Here is an 18,514-nt window from a genome sequence, read left to right on the forward strand (position 1 = left end):
GAGGGGGATGTGGAGGGGCAGAAGAAGAGGGACAGAAAGATTCCCAAGTAGGCTTCATGCTCAGCATGGAGCCCAACATGGGGCTTAATCTCCCAACCCTGAGATCATGAACTGAACTGAAATAAACAGTCAGTTGCTTTACTGACTGAGCCGTATAGATGCCCCCTCAGTGAGATTATTTTAAGTGTTTTGACCTTAAATACATTTATTATTGAATACCAGCTATGTACCAGGCTGTACAAGTTGAGGGGTTAGGCTGTAGTGGTTGAAGCAGAAAAATGAGGAAACAACAACCCACTGTAAGTCACTGTTAGTGGTTCATATAAAGAAAATGGAAATGTTAGGTTAGGGAACAGCGGGGGAGTTTGCAATTAGGATGGGGATGAGAACACGTATGGAATTTTGTTGGTCAGAAACAATCTCTCTGAGTGTGGCAAGAGCTGCCAATTAAAGGATGAGAAGGACCAGTTGTGTCAAGGTCTTGGAGACCTTCTAGACATTCTAGACAGACAGAACCGTGGATCATACATGTTCATCATTTCACTCTAATGTCTTGGAATGACCAGGAAGCAGGAAGATCACCCCATTGTCATAACAATTGGTATTATTGTTGTTTGTATAAAAGAAAATTGGTATACTAAAATAAGTGCCTGGTACCTTTTAGGTAATTAATAAATAAATGTTCTTATTATTCCCTTATGAAAGCTTATTATACTTTTTGGAGAGTTTCATACCTATATATAAAACTTTTTGCTATTATTTAAACATAATTTCAAGAAAAGTTTTTCTTCCTACTTTGCCATTGCCTTTAACCATTATCCTGTCAATAAAGTTTCCAAGCCTTTGTTTATCCAAATGAAGCAGCAGTTACCACACTGTACTCTTTATACTCAACATGATCTACTCCAAGGTTTCTTATGTCAAGTGTCATATTTTAACATGGAAAAAAGTTCTGCTATTAGGAACAGTTTAAATTTGTAGCAAATATACTTACTAAAGAATTTATTTAATATATATTTTTAATATCCTTTTATTTTGGTGGGGAATGCAAAGGAGAGTTAGGTGTTTTGTTAGTTCCTGTTGAAATGTACATATAAGTCAGTGTTCTGTCCAAGAAAATATTTATTCTGGCATTTGATGTTCAGTTTACAGCCAGTGGCCCCATTCCGTGGGTTGCCTCTCTGTTTTGTTGACTGTTTCCTTTGCTGTGCAGAAGCTTTTGATCTTGATGAAGTCCCAAAAGTTCATTTTCACTTTTGTTTCCTTTCCCTTTGGGGACATATCTCGAAAGAAATTGCTGTGGCTGATATCGAAGAGGTTATTACCTATGTTCTCCTCTAGGATTCTGATGGATTCCTGTCTCACGTTGAGGTCTTTTATCCATTTTGAGTTTACCTTTGTGTACGGTGTAAGAGAATTGTCAAGTTTCATTATTCTACATGTAGCTGTCCAGTTTTCCCAGCACCATTTATTGAAGAGACTGTCTTTTTATCGATGTATATTTTTACCTGTTTTGTGGAAGATTATTTGACCATAGAGTTGAGGGTCCATATCAGGGCTCTCTACTCTGTTCCACTGGTCTATGTGTCTGTTATTATGCCAGTACCATGCTGTAATATAAAAAAAAAAAAATGGGCAGAAAAAACAACCAGACCCTTCTCCAATGAGGACATCCAAATGGTTATCAGACACATGAAAAAATGTTCATCATCACAGGCCATCAGGGAGATTAAAATTAAAACCATATCGAGATACCACCTTACACCAGTTAGAATAGCCAAAATTAGCAAGACTAGAAGCAACATGTGTTGGAGAGGATGTGGAGAAAGGGGAACCCTCTTACACTGTTGGTGGGAATGCAAGTTGGTGCAGCCACTTTGGAGAACAGTGTGGAGATTCCTCAAGAAATTAAAAATAGAGCTTCCCTATGACCTTGCAATTGCGCTACTGGGTATTTACCCCAAAGATACATATGTAGTGAAAAGAAGGGCCATCTATACTCCAGTGTTTATAGAAGCAATGGCCACAATCACCAAACTGTGGAAAGAACCAAGATGCCCTTCAACGGATGAATGGATAAAGAAGATGTGGTCCATATACACTATGGAGCATTATGCCTCCCTCAGAAAGGATGAATACCCACCTTTTGTAGCAACATGGACGGGACTGAAAGAGATTATGCTGAGTGAAATAAGTCAAGCAGAGAGAGTCAATTATCATATGGTTTCACTTAGTTGTGGAGCATAACAAATAGCATGGAGGACAAGGGGAGATGGAGTGTAGAAGGGAGATGAGGGAAATTGGAAGGGGAGGTGAACCGTGAGAGACGATGCAAAACAAACTATCTGAAAAACAATCTGAGGGTTTTGAAGGGGCGGGGGTTGGGAGGTTGGGGGAACCAGGTAGTGGGTATTATAGAGGGCATGGATTGCATGGAGCACTGGGTGTGGTGCAAAAACAATGAATACTGTTACTCTGAAAAGAAATAAAAAATTAAGAAAAAAACCCCTGATGTTGTCTACCAAATCAAACTACTTTTGGAAACAAAAGTACTTATAGAGTTGGTTCCCTACATGCTAAAATTGCTAGTATCAGTAAGTATGACACTGATTCTGAAATACAAAAGATTTTCAGTGCCTAAGTATTCTGTGGCAATTAAATAGCATTCTTCCATTTTGATAGTCATATTTCCATATTGAAAGCTTATTGTACATTGTTTCGTAGCTGTGTCTTATATACCTTCTTGCATGAGTGGATCAAGAAACTTTAAGATGGGGACACCTGGGTGGCTCAGTGGGTTAAAGGCTCTGCCTTCAGCTCAGGTCATGGTCTCGGGATCCTGGGATCGAGCCCCACATTGGGCTCTCTGCTCAACAGGGAGCCTGCTTCCCCCTCCCTCTCTGTCTTCCTGTTTGCCTACTTGTGCTCTCTCTCTGTGTGTGTCAAATAAATAAATTACATAGATAAACAAATAAACCAGAAACTTTAAGATGGCTAAACTAGAGGATACAAGAAATGTAGGCAAACCAGTAGCCCACATGGGTATGGACAAAATGAGTACTTTTAGTAACCCTTATCCCACCAGTGTATACCCAAGCCAATCAATTCATAATGCTTTCTCTGATGAAAACTCAATTATGCCTTCAGTTGAGCTATCATTACAAATGTGGACTGCTTAAATTACAGGACAAACGGAAGAACATGGTTAATGCTTGTAGTATAATGATAAAAAGGATTCTGCTGTACTGCATTAAGGATGTGATGTAGCGGGCACCTGGGTGGCTCAGTGGGTTAAGCCGCTGCCTTTGGCTCAGGTCATGATCTCAGGGTCCTGGGATCGAGTCCCGCATAGGGCTCTCTGCTCAGGAGGGAGCCTGCTTCCCTCTCTCTCTCTCTGCCTGCCTCTCCGTCTACTTGTTGTTTCTCTCTGTCAAATAAATAAATAAAATCTTAAAAAAAAAAAAAAGGATGTGATGTAGCATTCTACCATTGGCTTTCATGTTTGTCCTCTCAGGGTCATTATTTATTCCTCTCATGAAAAGTTGCTTTTCTCCCCATTAGTCAGCATGTTCACATCGGTATACGTGCAGTCTTCTCTATTAGTTATGCTCCTTTGAAACATCATCTGACTTTTGAAATCCTAACGGCATGTTTTGTTGAGCATATATTTTGTTATTTTGTTCAATACTTATAATGGGTTCATGTTTCTGTCTTGTCACTGTCCTAAGCTACCTTCCTATCTCTAGAAACAGAAAATGAAAACCTAATGTAACCACAGCCAGGCACGAGGATTCATCTTAGTACGAACTGCATGAAAATTTAGTTGTTTTTCATATGTATATATAATTAACTATATGTCCCTTTTGCGTTTTAGAGTCTCCGGGAAAATATTCTTTCTTGGAGGTAAAACTTATGTTTTTATTTTGAATTTTTAACTACAGATTGTATGGAATGTACATTATGTACTAATCCTATTGTTTCAATACCTCTGCAGCCTCCTACCAAGGAGAGAGGTTCTGTTCCTAAGAAAGGAGGAGAAATGAAGAAAAAACAAACATCCAAATCAGGTAAATTTTACAGTAGGAATGTAACAATGGAAAGAAGTACATTTCAATATTTAAAATGCTCACAATCTTCTTCTGAATTAAGATTAATTTTTTACCAAGTTTAAGTGAAGGATTGGACATAAATAAGGGAGAGGTTATTGCTTGATATCCATGTTAGAACAAAAGAAATTTACAAGCCTAAGAAAAAGAGCTTTTAAAACATGTAAGCTTTAGCTCAATTCTTTTAAAAGGAGGAGCAGACTATTTGATATGCAGGAATAATATCAAGTGAGTTTCCACTACCAAAACCTGTCAGCGTAGTGTACCAAAATTGCCCCCCCTTCCTGCTTTCCTCACAGTTGGGCAAACATTAAGGACTGACGTGGCAGATTATGCAGAGCTATGTCCTGGTCAGCAGTAAGTGTGTGTGTCTTAATGGCTTATAAAACGGTGGTACTTCCTAAGTAGTATCATTGAGTGCAAAGTAAGAGAATTGGAAGGAGAAAGAGAGCAGGGTCAGTTCGCGGGAATCAGGGAAGCTTAGAAAGTTAATGAATTTTAAGACATTTCCAGTTTTGAGGAATTGATAGTGACGAACGTGAGGCTTGCTCTAGAAGGTGAAGTTAAGGTAACAATGTGGCAGCAACTCAGTATGGACCAGAATTTCTCCAATTTTACTGAATCATTGGAGACCTTGTTAAAAATGCACATGGTGAGGGGCACGTATGTGGCTCAGTGGGTTTAGCCTCTGCCTTGGGCTCAGGTCATGATCTCAGGATCCTGGGATTGAGCCCCGCATCTGGCTCTCTGCTCCTCAGGGAGCCTGCTTCCACCTCTCTCTCTGCCTGCCTCTCTGACTACTTGTGATCTCTGTCTGTCAAATAAATAAATAAAATCTCTCAAAAAATAATGAACAGTATGACCACAGGTCTGGGATCCTGCATTCTGACCTGTCAGGTATGCGAATACCAATGGTCCTTGGGTCATGTGCTCCATCGTAAGGGTGTAGACTTCCACCTACAGACACCTGGAAAGGCCACGAGATACTTCGAGACACCATAGGATGAAGGAAAACATTATTTTCTTTTTATTTGTAAGTATGTTTTCAGCTTGAGGGGAGCAAGGAGATGTAGAAAGAGATGTCATAAATGTAAATATCAGTGCTAAATAAAGAGGAGAGAAATGGTGGAGATAATCCATAATAAAAGGGGTGTAAAAGCAGAAAAATCAATACCATAGTTCCAGCAATAACTCTGTTATAAGGATTTCTGTATTTATTCTATGGAGAGAGAATGAGAAAGACAGAGAGTGATCAGGGAGGGGCAAAGGGAGAAGGAAAGGGATTCCTCACAGTTGGGCAAACAGGAATTGATAGCTGACCAGCTTCCAAGCCTGGAGGCAGATGTGAGACTCTATCCAGGGACCTTTCAATCATGATGGGAGCTGAAATCAAGAGCCGGATGTGCAATCCAAGGCTCCGTTCATGTGTCCCCAGAAATTACTTTTTTTTTCTTTTTTTCAGAAATTACTTTTGAGGAAGGGGACAGTGATGGGAACAAGGGAAAAAAGAACAGCATGTTAGCTGAGAAGTTTTGGAGTTGAGCAGGAAACTCCAGAGAATTCACTTAAGATGGTTCGAGGGTATTTGCACTAGAACAGATTTAATCACAGCAGTGCCACAAAGAATACTGAAAGCAGATGGAGTGCTAGACATGGGGTAAATCATAGCCACATATTTATCCTCCTCAGGTCTACTGGACATCAAAGATACAGGTTATATTGGTATTTATTATTCAAATGAGATACGGAAGCTATGGCTTTTTTTGGTAAAGATATTTAATTTTTTGATTTGATAGCTGTTTCCAAAAGCCCTTAAAAGACCGATATGATCTACCAAATCAAACTCCTTTTGGAAATTATAGAATTACAGAATTGGTTCCCTAAATGTTAAAATTTTTATTATCAGTAAGTGTGCACTAATTCTGAAATACATATTTTTAAAATTTTAATAAATAGAATCTTTAAAAAAAAAGAATTAGGAGAAAATAATTCCTTTTAGGCTTTTTTTAGCATTCACTTTAGAGTGGGTGGCAGGATTATATTTAGACATTTGTGCCCAGCTGGGAATACTAGGTAGAGGTCTAAAGATTGCTTATTGAAAACAAAGTTTCTTAGCCTTATTTTTATAGCTTTAAATTCACAAGTATTGATCAAATTATATTCAATGTAACTAGAAAAAGCAGCTTCCCAAGCCAAATATTAAAATATTTCCTATATTCTCTATGACTTTATTTTAGCATTGGCTTTCCCAGCCATAATGGGAATCACTGAGAATTTACTATATAGTACCGTCTTCTCAATTATGTACACATTGTCTATCTCCTTGTTTTATTATTTTTATTTTTTTTTTTTTAGAGAGCAAGAAAGTGGGGAGGGAGGGAGGGAAGGCAGAAAGAGAGGGAGGGACAGAACCCTAAGCAGCAGGCTTCACGCTTAGCATGGGGTCTGATGTGGGGCTCGATCTCATGACATGAGATCATGACCTGAGCTGACATCCAGAATCAGACACTTAACTCACTGACCCACAGAGATGCCCCTTTATTATTATTATTATTATTATTATTATTATTGTTATTACTATTACTTAATGATTTTATTTATTTGAGAGAGATTGAGAGAAAAAGTGGGAGGAGGGGCAGAGGGAGAAACAGTCTCCCCACTGACGTGGGAGCCCGATGCAGGACTCCATCCCAGGACCCAGTCCTGACCTGAGCTGAAAGCAGCCGTTTAACTGACTGAGCCACCCAGGCGCCTCCCTTCATTAATTTTGATGAATAGGTGGAATATTGGTTTTCAGGAGTACTATATCATTTAAAAATAATATTCTCTTGATACTCAGTCTATTGATTAACCATTTCTAATTTGTGCTCTGCTTAATGTACCAGTTAACTCAAGGCCTTTCATCAGTCATATGATCAGATTGGTACTAATAAATTGTACAGTATTTTTTTCATCCCTGTAGTTTTCTGTTCTTTCTTTACTTGTAGAACTAATGCTATATTTTCAAAAGACTTTCAATTATCTCCTAGAGTAGTGAATACAGACAACAAATTCAAAGTTATTTACCTATACAAGTGACTTGCTCCTGTTACTTCCTCATGAGCTTGGTGGATCCAAGAAGCAGGACTTTTAAAACAAAGCACCTACAGGTTCCTGTAACACAGGAAGATATAGAACAGAAAAATAAATACATGCAACTTAAAACAGTTCATGTAGAATAATTCCCACTTGATGCCTTTTGTAAAGTAATGAGCAGAGTTGGTTGCTAAGGACCCAAGATTGTGTGTTTATTCATTTAGTATAGATTTATTCTGTACTGGCCCTGATAATTTTATATCCTCAATATTTCTAGAACAAGTCTGTCATTTCAGGTGTGCTTCATCTTTATTTTGCATCAGTGCCTTCTCATTCATCTCCCATCTTATATTACAATGCCCCTCAAATTCATCCCTCCCCACAGCATTTAGAGTGATCTGTCTCAAACGCAAATATGACTGTGAACCATTGCTGAAAATATGTTTATGTCCAGGTATCTTAAAATTACATATAAAGCTTTCATAATTTTGAGTTCTGCTAAACTCTCCAACCCTTTCTACCATCTGCCCTTTTCTCTGCCATTCTGAACTGCTGGTGAGGTCTTCCTCTTTGATTCCTGTATTTTAGACAGATATTTACCCTGTTGTGTGCGTCTCTCCCTTGTCTTACTATGGGCTTGTATACTCCCCTCATTTTCTTCCCTCTAACCCCTTTGAATCTGTCTGACCTCAGTGTTGCTGTCTCAGTTCAGGCATTATTTCTACAAAATCCATTCCTGACACCTTTTATCTACATGCTTCTTTAAACCTGGGTACCTAGCACTTACTGGGAACTCAGTAAATAATTACTGAGTAAAATAGTGTTTACACAGAGATGATTTATGAGATTATCCCATACAGGGAATCCTGGGGGGCTCAGTGGTTGAGTGTCCAACTCTTGATTTTGGCTCAAGTCATGATTTCAGAGTTGTGAGATCAATTCCCATGTGGGGCTCAGTGCTGGGCATGGAGCCTGGTCAAAATTCTCTCCCCCTCTTCTCCTCCCCCCCCCTTTTAAAAAAAGAGAAAGAGAGAGATTGTCCCATACAGTCTAATAACAAAAGGAATATCTATCTATCTATCTATCTATCTATAGATAGATAGATAGATAGATAGATATCTTACTGTTCAGGTGGTGAAGATGCACTAGAAAAATCTGTATAGTACTAATGTAGCCCCAAAGAAAGAGATCTATTTATCTAAGGAAGGGTAGCCTTAATCAAGGATGACTTTACATAGCAGTCTGTGTCCTATAAGATGTGAAGAAATTTGTCAAGTAGTAGAGGAAAACATTTTAGGAACCCCTAGGAAGGTTGTACACTGATACAGGCATAAAAAATACTAGTAATTTTGGAAACCATGAATAATGTTGGAGTTGAAGCTTAGGGTGTTGTTTAAGAGATACTACAACAAGGTAAAGAATAGTCTGTTGTGATTTTATATCTTTCTGCTGCATTTTTAAAAAATGTATTTATTTGACAGAAAGTGAGAGAGATCACAAGTAGACAGAGAGGCAGTCAGAGAGAGGAAGGGAAACAGGCTCCCTGCCGAGCAGAGAGCCCGATGCGGGGCTTGATCCCAGAACCCTGGGATCATGACCTGAGCCAAAGGCAGAGGCTTAACCCACTGAGCCACCCAGGTGCCCCTCTTTCTGCTGCATTTTAAAAACTTGTTTCTGATTGTTTTATTCATTGATATTAGGTGGGTGAATTTGTGAATGATTCTTTGAGATGTTTGTATGCCTTTAACCTAGTGACATTTAGTATTTCCCAAATGGTTTGCTGAAATTTTTGATAATTAAAAGTATTTCTTAAAGTAAATATTCAGCTAAAGATTAAGTTTAATTTAAACTCTTAATTGATAAGATATTGTTTTCTATCTTTATGAAGGTTATAGCTTTTATCTAACCATTCTAATTTGTCCATTTTATTAAAATATATAGATTTTTCAGCAGAACTAGACTTAGAAATGACAACAGAAAAAGAGGAAGAAAGTTGTAATGAAAGTGAAAATAAACACCTGCAGGTATATACAAATTTAAATTTAAGTTTCCAATTTTATATTGTTTTCCCTGCTTTAAGAATGTAACATAGTTCAATTGAAATTATCTTCTGAACAGAACATATTGAAGTTGATAGATTATAATTTAATATTTAGTTTTTGTAAAATTTTACAAGTTACCAAATTTAAAATATTGTTAGAATTTATAGTAGCTTATAATTAAACTTTATCCTTGCAATTGGACCAAAAAAAATTCCTGAATATTGTTTGCTTCTTCCATTTTTGTAAGTTTTTACATGCTAAAAAGGTAACATCAAATACTGAACCATATGTTTAAGCAGTTGAAATTATGAGCAGTATAACAATGATGACTACTGACTTATACTCAAGTAGAAGGAGTGGTTCTTGGTGGTTCAAAATGTGCAGTTCTGTATTGCCTGTCACTAATGCCAAGATTAAAGATTTATTTTGCCTTGTGATCTCTGTGTAGTTGACTTCAGAGAGTAGGGTCATAAAAGCAACACAATTGCCTATTGTAGAATCACACCTTCCAGGATGGGACCTTTGTAGTTGGGTAATAAACAGGCACATTTTCAGTTATTTCATTTCAGTATAGGGAATCTGTAAATATTATTAACATTTTTTCTTATCTACTCTCAGTGGATGTTACAATAGCTGGATACAGGCAGATAATTTATAGTGATATATAATACTATCATAGTATATAATTTGAATTAAAATTTAGGAATTTATTTTTCTTTTCTGATTGATGTTTATTGATTTTGGCTCCTAATTATAAGTTTGCCTATTCTCTAGTTATTAATCTTTAAAAAACATCATCAAATGCACCATTGGGGCTCACTGTTTAAGGTATGGTAAGATAAAATGTTTTAAAGTTTGTAATGTTTTATTCATTGATATTAGGTGGGTGAATTTGAAAATCATGTAATTCATTTTTTGGTAGATGTAACATGTGATGAATTGTTTAGTTTAAAAAACTGACAAAATTAAGTTTATGGATTTGTGTTTTTCTTCTATTTCAGGCTAGGGCAAGTTATTTTTTGCTTCTTAGTTACAGTCCAGTGACTTGGGAGCAGCTTAACATAGATTAAGGAATTTAACAGTTAAATTTTAATTATTTTCTAATTTTTCCTTTGTCCATACTTGATTACTTAAGGATAAAGTTATTTTATAAACATGTATGCTAACAGAAAGGACATCTGAAAATCAAATACAGCACTTTCACTTTCCATTTTTGTATCTGTCAAAAATGGCCCAAGAACCAGGAATGAATAAGGAATGTGATAGAGAGGATGATATATTTTTATATTCAGAACATCCCTCTGTTCAAAAGTGTGAGGACATGTGGACCAAACAAGACAAATTAGAGTGGAAAAATAAGTTAAAACTCATCACCAGAGAGTTAAAGCAGAAGTTTGGTGAAAACAAAATCAACATTACTGCTTATCCTAAGGAAGAGTCCCTACATGGTCCCTTTACAGAAGGAGCAAACTTAACGGAATAACCTTCTAATTTGACAAATGATAGATTTGATTTGATAGATGCATTTGCAGTGCCTGTCTTTGTCACACTTCAGGCATTACCTGAACAGAAAGAGTCTAGACTCGAAAATGTCGTTTTTTTCTCATTCATCCTCGGATTGTAGTTGCTGGTCATCTTCTGATCTTTCCTTAAGTGAAAATAAATCAGACTCTGAAAATGATAACAAATTAGACTTTGAGCAGATTTTTAACAAAAGTGAGTTTTGATAGTGACAGAGAACATAAAAAAGTAAGGAACCCATGGGTTACGTTTGAAGTGAAAGAAGACCAAGAGTTTGACATGCAAATGGCAAAAAAGTATAAATCAAACTAGTTATTTTAAAGATTTTATTTATTTGTCGGAGAGAGAGTGGGAGAGAGAGAGAGAGAGCAAGACAGCATGTGCACACAAGCAGGGGGAAGTACTGGCAGAAGAAGCAGGCCTGAACTCTGTCCCAGGACTCTGGGATCATGACCTGAGCCCAAGGCAGATACTTAACCAACGAGGTACCCATGTGTCCCAATTCCTCTTTTTTTATTGAAACAGAAATGAAGCAGAATTTATAAAAATTGCAGTTACTTGTAATGATAAACATAAAATATTTTTATCAATTAAAATTATGACAAACTAAGAGTCAAATGATATAATTAATGAAAAAAGTTCTGGGATGCCTGGGTGGCTCAGTTAGTTAAGAGTCTACTTTTGGCTCGGGTCATGATCCCAGGATCCTGGGATGGGGTCCTGCATTAGGCTCCCTGCTCAGTAGGGAGCCTGCTTCTCCCACTGCTGGCACCTCCTCCTGCTTGTGCTCTCTTTCACTCTGATGAATAAATAAATAAAATCTTTAAAACATGTATAATTAATGAAAAAATTCATTTTAATGAATAAACTAGTAATGATTATCCTTCGTATCAAACTTCTATTAAAGATTGAAGAAACGGAGAAGCACCAAAATGATGAAATGGCAGTACTAGAAAGCATATATTCTGCTGCTGCTGCTGGACTAATGCATCCAATAGGGAGTGGAAAAACTGATAACAACCTATGTCCTATTACGGAAAATGAAGAATCTGATGGGTAAGCCTATAGCAATATTTAAATAGTAGGTAATTATTATCTTCCTATAAAACAAATTCTAGTTGGAGCTAACATTTATGATTAACAAATTTTATGTTTTTTAGTAAGGCTATTTCATCTTGGGCACTAATCAGAAAAATTTAAATAATGAGATACCATTTTTTGCAATCATAATGATAAATATTTTATTAAAAAATTGACAACCAAAGTTAGCAAATGTGAAGAAAAGGGCATTCTTATACACTGTTGTTAAACAAAATTGGTAAACCCCTTCTGAAGGGTGATTTAGCAGTGTGTTTCAAAAGTTTAAATTAGCCCTCAGGGAGATTCGAATTAAAACCACATTGAGATATCACCTTACACCAGTTACAATGGCCAAAATTAACAAAACAGGAAACAACATGTGTTGGAGAGGATGTGGAGAAAGGGGAACCCTCTTACACTGTTGGTGGGAATGCAAGTTGGTGCAGCCTCTTTGGAGAACAGTGTGGAGATTCCTCAAGAAATTAAAAATAGACCTTCCCTATGACCCTGCAATTGCACTCCTGGGTATTTACCCCAAGGATACAGATGTAGTGAAAAGAAGGGCCATCTGTACCCCAATGTTTATAGTAGCAATGGCCACGGTCGCCAAACTGGGGAAAGAACCAAGATGCCCTTCAACGGACGAATGGGTAAGGAAGATGTGGTCCATATACACTATGGAGTATTATGCCTCCATCAGAAAGGATGAATACCCACCTTTTGTAGCAACATGGATGGGACTGGAAGAGATTATGCTGAGTGAAATAAGTCAAGCAGAGAGAGTCAATTACCGTATGGTTTCACTTATTTGTGGAGCATAACAAATAGCATGGAGGACAAGGGGTGTTAAAGAGGAGAAGGGAGTTGGGGTAAAGTGGAAGGGGAGGTGAATCACAAGAGTCTATGGACTCTGAAAAACAATCTGAGGGGTTTGAAGTGGGATGGTGGGAGGTTGGGGTACCAGGTGGCGGGTGTTATAGAGGGCACGGATTGCATGGAGCCACTGGGTGTGGTGAAAAAATAATGAATACTGTTTTTCTGAAAATAAAGAAATTGAAAAAATTAAAAAAAAAGTTTTAAATATTCTGACCCCTTATCCCAAGAACTTCATTGCCAGGACTAGATCCTATGGGAAAATGTGACTTGTGTAAACACACACACATACACACACACACACACACATTATAAGGACATTTATTACACATTTTATATATATAAAATATGACATACGTTAAGGATATTTATTATAGCATTATTTTCATATAAAAAAGTTGGAGATAGTCTTAAGTATCTGTCAATAGGGAAGTGAATTTTCACCCCTGTAAAACAATGTAGTATGCGACTGTTGGAAAAAATGAGTTTAGGTCTACAAGGTACTGATTGTTTAACAAAGTATATTTAAAGTTTTTGGTTTGATGTCATGTTTTATGCAAATTTTAGAATACTTTTATTTACTTATTTTTCTATCCCAGCATTTCTTTTTCTTTCTTTCTTCTTCTTTATTTTTTTATTATGGTATGGTAGTCACCATACAATACATCATTAGTTTTTGATGTAGTGTTCTGTGATTTGTTGTTTGTGTATAACACCCAGGGCTCCATGCAACACATGCCCTACTTAATACCCATCGTTGGGCTCACTTAACTCCCCCACCTCATTCCCCTTTAAAATCCTCAGTTTGATTCCCAGAGTCCATAGTCTCTCATGGTTCATCTCCCCCTCCGATTTTCCCCCCTTCATTTTCCCCTTCCTTCTAATTCCTCCATGCTATTCCTTATGTTCCACAAATAAGTGAAACCATGTCATAATTGTCTTTCTCTGTTTGACTTATTTCACTCAGCATAATCTCCTTCAGTTCCATTACGTTGATGCAGATGTTGGTATTCACCCTTTCTGATGGCTGAGGGATAGTCCATTGTATGTATGGACCATATCTTCTTTATCCATTCGTCTGTTGAAGGGTACCTCTGCTCCTTCCACAGTTGGCTATTGTAGACATTGCTGCTATGAACATTGGAATGCATATGGCCCTTCTCTTCACTACATCTGTATCTTTGGGGTAAATACCTAGTAATGCAATTGCTGGGTCTTAGGGTAGCTCTGTTTTTTATATATATATATACACATACACATACATATATTTATATATATATATATATATATATATATAAAACTATATAATAAATATATAGTTTCTATATATTATAAATATAATAAATATATAATAAATATATATATGATTAGATATTAGATATTAATATATATTTATATATGTTTATATAAGATTTTTATTTATTTATTTGACAGAGAGAGATCACAAGTAGGCAGAGAGGCAGGCAGAGAGCGAGAGGAGGAGGCAGGCTCCCTGTTGAGCAGGAAGCTGCATGCAGAACTCGATCCCAGGACCCTGAGATCATGACCTGAGCTGAAGGCAGAGGCCCAACACACTGAGCCACCCAGGCACCCTGTTTTTAACTTTTTGAGAAACCTCCACATTATTTTCCAAAGCGGCTGCACCAACTTACATTCCCAACAGTGCAACAGGGTTCCCCTTTCTCCACATTCTCTCCAATACTTGTTGTTTCCTGTCCTGTTAATTTTGGTCATTCTAACTGGTGTAAGGTGATATCTCAATGTGGTTTTGATTTGAATTTCTCTGATGGCTAATGATGATGAACATTTTTTCATGTGTCTGTTAGCAATTTGTATGTCTTCTTTGGAGAAGTGTCTGTTCATGTCTTCTGCCCATTTTTTAAATATAATTTTTTATTTTTTTATTAACATATAATGTATTATTAGCCCCAGGGGTACAGGTCTGTAAATCACCAGGTTTACACATTTCACAGCACTCACTATAGCATATACTTTCCCCAATGTTTATAACCCAATCACCCTCTCCCTACCCCCCGTCCCTCCAGCAACCCTCAATTTGTTTTGTGATATTAAGAGTCTCCTATGCTTTGTCTCCCTTCCGATCCCATCTTGTTTCATTTATTTCTTTCCTACCCCTCAAGTCCCCCATGTTGCCTCTCAACTTTCTCATCTCAGGGAGATCATACGATCATTGTATTTCTCTGATTGACTTGTTTTGCTCAGCATAATACCCTCTAGTTCTAGCCATGTCATCGAAAATAGCAAGATTTCATTTCTTTTGATGGCTGCATAGTAGTCCATAGTATGTGTGTGTGTGTGTGTGTGTGTATACCACATCTTTATCCATTCATCGGTTGATATCCATTCATTCATCTTGAAAGAACATCTAGGTTCTTTCCATCGTTCGGCTATTGTGGACATTGCTGCTATAAACATTCAGGTGCCTGTGCCCCTCTGATAACTACTTTTTTATCTTTAGGATATATACCCCGTAGTGTGATTGCTGGGTCATAGGGTAGCTCTATTTTTCACTTTTTGAAGAATCTTCATGCTATTTTCCAGAGTGGTTGCACCAGCTTGCATTCCCACCAACAGTGTAGGAGGGTTCCCCTTTCTTCGCATGCTTACCAGGATTTGTCATTTCCTGACTTGTTAATTTTAGCCATTCTGACTGGTGTGAGGTGGTATCTCATTGTGGTTTTGATTTGTATTTCCCTGATATGGAGTGATGTGGAGCACTTTTTCATGAGTCTGTTGTTCTGCACATTTTTTGACTTGATTATTTGTTTTTTGGGTGTGGAGTTTGGAGTTTTAAAATCTTTATAAAGATTTTATTTGTATTTATAGATCTTGGATACCAGCCCTTTATCTGTAGTGTCAGTTGTGAATATCTTCTCCCATTCTGTTGGTTGTCTCTTTGTTTTGTTGACTGTTTCCTTTGCTGTGCAGAAGCTTTTTATCTTGAGGAAGTCCCAAAAGTTCATTTTCCTTTGCTTTTGGAGACATGTTCTGAAAGAAGTTGCAGTGGCTGATGTCGAAGAGGTTACTACCTATGGGCTGCTCTAGGATTTTGATGGATTCCTGTCTCGCATTGAGGTCTTTCATCCATTTAGAATTTATCTTTGTGGGGCACCTGGGTGGCTCAGTGGGTTAAAGCCTCTGCCTTTGGCTCAGGTCATGATCCCAGGGTCCTGGGATCGAGCCCCGCATCGGGCTCTTTGCTCAGCAGGGAGCCTGCTTCCTCCCCTCTCTCTCTCTGCCTGCCTCTCTGCCTACTTATAATCTCTGTCTGTCAAATAAAATAAATTAAAAAAATAGAATTTATCTTTGTGTATGGTGTAGGAGAATGGTCGAGTTTTGTGAAAAATAGAATACTTTTAAAATCTGATGTGTTGCAAAAGGAAGTTACCTGCTATACTGGCACTCTTATTACCAACAAAATTGCTAGTCACTAGGTTTTGGTTTTGGTTCCTAATGAATGAGTGCTCAAATGTTGGACCCTCAAATTGATCTGAATATTACCAAGAGATTTCATATGGCAACTTGTCCCATGTTCTTTTTTTTTTTTTTTAAAGATTTTTTTTTATTTTTATTTATTTGACAGAGAGAGATTACAAGTAGGCAGAGAGGCAGGCAGAGAGAGAGGGAGGAGGAAGCAGGCTCCCCACTGAGCAGAGAGCCCGATGCGGGACTCCATCCCAGGACCCCGAGATCATGACCTGAGCCGAAGGCAGCAGCTTAACCCACTGAGCCACCCAGGCGCCCCTTGTCCCATGTTCTATACAAACATTTCATTTGATCCCTGTGCTATAAACTAAGATGTTGCTAATGTGTTGAATCTTCTTAAGGTACCATGCACACGTGCTATTATCCTTCCTTTTTATTTTTTTTATTTATTTTTTTTTGAGAATTAATTTTTCTTTTAATTCTTTCTAGTCATATATATATATTTTTTGGGGGGGATTTTTAATTTTTTATAAACATTTTTTATAAACATATATTTTTATCCCCAGGGGTACAGGTCTGTGAATCACCAGGTTTACACACTTCACAGCACTCACCAAAGCACATACCCTCCCCAATGTCCATAATCCCACCCCCTTCTCCCAAACCCCCTTCCCCCAGCAACCCTCAGTTTGTTTTGTGAGATTAAGAGTCACCCATGGTTTGTCTCCCTCCCAATCCCATCTTGTTTCATTTATTCTTCTCCTACCCACTTAAGCCTCCATGTTGCATCACCACTTCCTCATATCAGGGAGATCATATGATAGTTGTCTTTCTCTGCTTGACTTATTTCACTAAGCATGATACGCTCTAGTTCCATCCATGTTGTTGCAAATGGCAAGATTTCATTTCTTTTGATGGCTGCATAGTATTCCATTGTGTATATATACCACATCTTCTTGATCCATTCATCTGTTGATGGACATCTAGGTTCTTTCCATAGTTTGGCTATTGTGGACATTGCTGCTATAAACATTCGGGTGCACGTGCCCCTTTGGATCACTACGTTTGTATCTTTAGGGTAAATACCCAATAGTGCAATTGCTGGGTCATAGGGCAGTTCTATTTTCAACATTTTGAAAAACCTCCATGCTGTTTTCCAGAGTGGCTGCACCAGCTTGCATTCCCACCAACAGTGTAGGAGGGTTCCCCTTTCTCCACATCCTCGCCAGCATCTGTCATTTCCTGACTTGTTGATTTTAGCCATTCTGACTGGTGTGAGGTGATATCTCATTGTGGTTTTGATTTGTATTTCCCTGATGCCGAGTGATATGGAGCACTTTTTCATGTGTCTGTTGGCCATCTGGATGTCTTCTTTGCAGAAATGTCTGTTCATGTCCTCTGCCCATTTCTTGATTGGATTATTTGTTCTTTGGGTGTTGAGTTTGCTAAGTTCTTTATAGATTCTGGACACTAGTCCTTTATCTGATATGTCGTTTGCAAATATCTTCTCCCATTCTGTCAGTTGTCTTTTGATTTTGTTAACTGTTTCCTTTGCTGTGCAAAAGCTTTTGATCTTGATGAAGCCCCAATAGTTCATTTTTGCCCTTGCTTCCCTTGCCTTTTGCGTTGTTCCTAGGAAGATGTTGCTGCGGCAGAGGTCGAAGAGGTTGCTGCCCGTGTTCTCCTCAAGGATTTTGATGGATTCCTTTCGCACATTGAGGTCCTTCATCCATTTTGAGTCTATTTTTGTGTGTGGTGTAAGGAAATGGTCCAATTTCATTTTTCTGCATGTGGCTGTCCAATTTTCCCAGCACCATTTATTGAAGAGGCTGTCTTTTTTCCATTGGACATTCTTTCCTGCTTTGTCGAAGATGAGTTGACCATAGATTTGAGGGTCTATTTCTGGGCTCTCTATTCTGTTCCATTAATCTATGTGTCTGTTTTTGTGCCAGTACCATGCTGTCTTGATGATGACAGCTTTGTAATAGAGCTTGAAGTCCGGAATTGTGATGCCACCAACGTTGGCTTTCTTTTTCAATATCCCTTTGGCTATTCGAGGTCTTTTCTGGTTCCATATAAATTTTAGAATTATTTGTTCCATTTCTTTGAAAAAGATGGATGGTACTTTGATAGGAATTGCATTAAATGTGTAGATTGCTTTAGGTAGCATAGACATTTTCACAATATTTATTCTTCCAATCCAGGAGCATGGAACATTTTTCCATTTCTTTGTGTCTTCCTCAATTTCTTTCATGAGTACTTTATAGTTTTCTGAGTATAGATTCTGTGTCTCTTTGGTTAGGTTTATTCCTAGGTATCTTATGGTTTTGGATGCAATTGTAAATGGGATTGACTCCTTAATATCTCTTT

The 18,514-nt window shown here is 37.7% G+C and overlaps 1 protein-coding gene across 1 annotated transcript in view; it reads left to right on the forward strand.

Moving 5' to 3' along the window:
• The first annotated feature begins 3,986 nt into the window (after positions 1-3,986).
• LOC309868802 (ankyrin repeat domain-containing protein 62) overlaps positions 3,987-18,514 on the forward strand; it is a 35,191-nt gene continuing 20,663 nt past the window's right edge. Inside the window, exons 1-3 of the mRNA XM_082739001.1 lie at positions 3,987-4,067; positions 9,123-9,205; positions 11,652-11,800. Coding sequence (XP_082595127.1) covers positions 4,040-4,067; positions 9,123-9,205; positions 11,652-11,800 — 260 coding nt within the window. The 5' untranslated portion in view covers positions 3,987-4,039. The remainder of the gene's footprint in view (positions 4,068-9,122; positions 9,206-11,651; positions 11,801-18,514) is intronic.

This window comes from Mustela nivalis (assembly GCF_964662115.1).
Source record: "Mustela nivalis genome assembly, chromosome: 7".
Lineage (NCBI taxonomy): Eukaryota > Metazoa > Chordata > Mammalia > Carnivora > Mustelidae > Mustela > Mustela nivalis.